This window comes from Austrofundulus limnaeus, unplaced genomic scaffold, assembly GCF_001266775.1.
Source record: "Austrofundulus limnaeus strain Quisiro unplaced genomic scaffold, Austrofundulus_limnaeus-1.0 Scaffold529, whole genome shotgun sequence".
In the NCBI taxonomy this organism is placed as follows: domain Eukaryota; kingdom Metazoa; phylum Chordata; class Actinopteri; order Cyprinodontiformes; family Rivulidae; genus Austrofundulus; species Austrofundulus limnaeus.
In genome coordinates this window covers 34,673-38,128 of record NW_013952931.1, presented here as the reverse complement: position 1 = coordinate 38,128, position 3,456 = coordinate 34,673, and the positions used below count along the sequence as shown (strand labels likewise).

Genomic DNA, 3,456 nt, shown 5'->3' with positions numbered 1-3,456 from the left:
ACTCACATTTGATGCATATTTGTCCTCAAATATGTCCAAATTAGCGATTCAAAATGGCGACCGGAAGTCTTTTTATCCAAACATCTTTACTTCTCCTGGCCACAAAAATCCCTCTTCCATGTCTTGAAGCACTCAAAACACTTAATAACAAATATATTTTCATCTTATCAGCATGTTTCATCAGCTAACTGGCCAAAAAACAGTGGAAAACAATGTTTTTCTGTGAGCGTTAGCTCCTTCCTTAGCATAGTAACACTGCCGAAACATGGCCGCCTCCACTGTGTTATCATCTTCCATCACTAACAAAGTTCCCACCCCCTCTATTTATACACTAAATGAAAGGTACGGTGATTGGCTACACAGCTGTGGCGTCAGAACAAAGCTCGGAGCTGATTGGCCTATTTTACAGTCAATCAAAACTAGAACGACGGAAACCGGAAGTTGGTCACCACTGATAAATTATTGGCCCTAGACAGGTGAAACTTGAACCCAGTTGGTCAAATGAGGTGTCAGTCGAAAGAGGAGGGTCTAGACGTTAAGTTTGATGCATTGAACATGGACACAAGCAGAACAGGAAACAGTTATAATACTTCAAAAATAAAACAAATACAAAACRGCATGCGGGCGTTCCGCTGAATGTTAACAGGTTAACAGTTTTTCTATTGCTTAATTGCACACAATTCAGTGTTGCCCAAACCTGAGCTTGTTGCACCTTTTTGTAACCGTTTCAAGCATTTGACTGTTTTCTAAAGAACAAGCCATGTTTTGTGTGTTTCAGGGTGTGAAGCCTGCAGGGGATGGCAGTGTGGAGTTGGGAATAGACAGCATTCAGTTTGGAGCTCCATCGTCTGCAGGCAGCACAGACAGTGATGGAGGTCCTGCACTGTTAGAGACTGCCTCTGAAAACAAACTGCCTGCTCCCAAAGAACAACGACAGAAACAACCTCGCACTGGTCCAATCAAGACTCAGAAGGTATAACAGCAGCACACTGACCCCGGGTCTGTCAGTTAACTGTACTCCATCGTCATGGTTTCCTGTGTCATCCTCAGCTCCCTGAGATGGAACCAGTTGAAACAAAGGAGTACAAACCAGGTCCGATTGGCAAAGAGCGCTCTCTGAAAAACCGCAAGGCCAAAGATGCTCGTGGAGCAGAGACTGAGGTGATGGAAGGAGGAGTAACTGCAGGAAACGTTAGCAGAGCCAACGACTCCAGTCCTCCCACTAGTGACAGCGCAGTACCAGAGCTGGGAGGAGACATCGAGGGCATGATCACAGCTCCGTCAGCAGAGTACAACAGCAGCTCCAAGGTAGGCTTCCCTACTTCTGACTTCTCATCCAACATTTACATGGGTCACATACTGAACTAGAACAATARCATTTATACTGATATAACTCTTCATTTCAGTCAGTAGGATATCATTTTGATATCGATACGAATAATAGAAACATCAGAAAACTTTATTTATTTACATAGCACATAAAAATTGCATGAGTTGACCAAGGTGCTTCACAATTCAGCCAAATAAATGAACAAAACAACACAAAATGTTAATAAGATAATTTAGAATAGAGAAATGCAACATTAAAACATTGGCTGTAAAAGAATCTCAAACGTTACCAGAATGGAAGGCCGAGGAGTAAAGATGAGTTTTAAGCAGATTTAAAAGTCTCAACAGTCCCTGCAGTCCAAATGTAAAAAGGTTTGGGGCAGAAACCACAAAGGCTGATCACCTCTAAACTTTAGCTTAGATCCAGGAAGGTCTAAGAAAAAACTGGTTGGATGACTGAAGTGCTCTGGGATGTTAATGAGATCACACAGGTAGGATGGGGCTAGACYTTTTAAAGCTTTAAAAGGAAGCAATGAAATCTTCAGAACACCAATATTTACTGTGCCTACAAACCTGATGTCATTTAGGATATCTTTAATTAGAATTAGGACTACTCAGTACAAAAACTGAGATCTCTGATTTACTTAATGACTAGACATAATTTTATCTAAAATGTGTTTCAGCTGGTCAGTAATTTATTGTAGATATCTTGAATTACAGCCTCCATACAACTTGATGGTAAATCTGACATCATTTAKACCAGTCAAAATGCAATATAATGGAATATAGAACAGAATATTCTTAAGTGACCTTTCGCAGAAGCCCCACCCCCTTAGTTTCTGTTGCTACGCCCGTCAAGTTTTCTGTAGCCGATGAGTATTAGCRCATGTTATGAGTGGGATAACTTGTATACCAGTGCGTGTTAGTGACTCGTTTTGGAGCATTATCCAGTGCAATATCCTCCAGATCAAAGCAAAAGGGGTTACAATATGAAGAGGAGGGATATATTCAAAATATTACAGTACGTTACGAAGGAGACACAACAATCCTCGAGGCTAAAGCATACCGGTCTCGAGCAAAATCTGAGAAACCCCATGACCTCTACCTCAAATGCAACCAGCACACCCTAAGAGAAAATATTAATTAGCTAGTTAAGTTTATGTAGTTAAACTGACTAAACATGATATCATATAGGTTCACAGCATCGAGACCAAAGAGTGARCGTTGACGTTCGCTAAAGTTAGCTAATGCTAATGAGCTTACTAAACGTAAGAGGGTAATCTTCTAAGAATGATATCCAAAATAATACACAATAATAATGAATATTAATAATAAGCTTGATATTATGACCTCTAGAGCAGGACAGTCACAATGAATGTTTGTCTTACCTTTGAACACACATAGGAATGCTTGTTTATCTTCGAGACAGTCAGCTGGGAGTGAGGCCTTCCACACAGTTGTATCCATTGTCGACACCGTTCCAGTTGTGTTTTCAGCTTTGGGAAGGGAAAAAACAAGACTCCACCAGACAAACTCTTGGGATACCTACTGTCTGATTTACACAATCCATAGGYGCATCGCTTCACCATCTTGAAGAATGTCGGACCTAGCTTACGTAGCCGGAGATGCTAATGATGTGTGATTGGACAATGGCCGGTTGGGGGCGGGGTTTTGCGAAAGGTCAATTGTCCCCTGAGGAATATTTGTCACAGTTATGAATAAAAATAAAACAACACACAAGGATTAAAAACTCAAAAATAACAGCTGCCAGCAACACAAGTAGAGGGAGCAGTATCAGGTGTGAGCTGTAAAGTTCAGCCTGGTACAGAGTGGATGTGCTGCAGACTGAAGGCTGTTGTTGGAGTTTCAGTCTGGTGGTCCTACACAGTGTCACCCTTCGTCTGTCCTGATAGCAGCAGGTCATTCAGAGAGCAGTGGCTGTTTATGGTCAGTGGCTGTTATCACTAGCTGTGTTTCCATCACAAATGTGCACAAAAACTTTGTCGATATTCTGTTAATGTCAAAAAAACACAGTTTCACAACTGCAGTGTTTCCATTAAGTAAGAAATGCTATTAAAGTCACGCGTGAATACGTTTGTTCTCATGATAAGTCATTACAAACATGGC

The 3,456-nt window shown here is 41.2% G+C and overlaps 1 protein-coding gene across 1 annotated transcript in view; it reads left to right on the top strand.

The window, feature by feature from the left end:
* prrc2c (proline-rich coiled-coil 2C) overlaps nt 1-3,456 on the top strand; it is a gene marked incomplete in the record, with an annotated part of 90,325 nt that overhangs the window by 59,054 nt on the left and 27,815 nt on the right. The window contains 2 exon segments of the mRNA XM_014026140.1: nt 779-973; nt 1,051-1,308. Of these exon segments, the coding sequence (XP_013881594.1) occupies nt 779-973; nt 1,051-1,308 (453 nt within the window).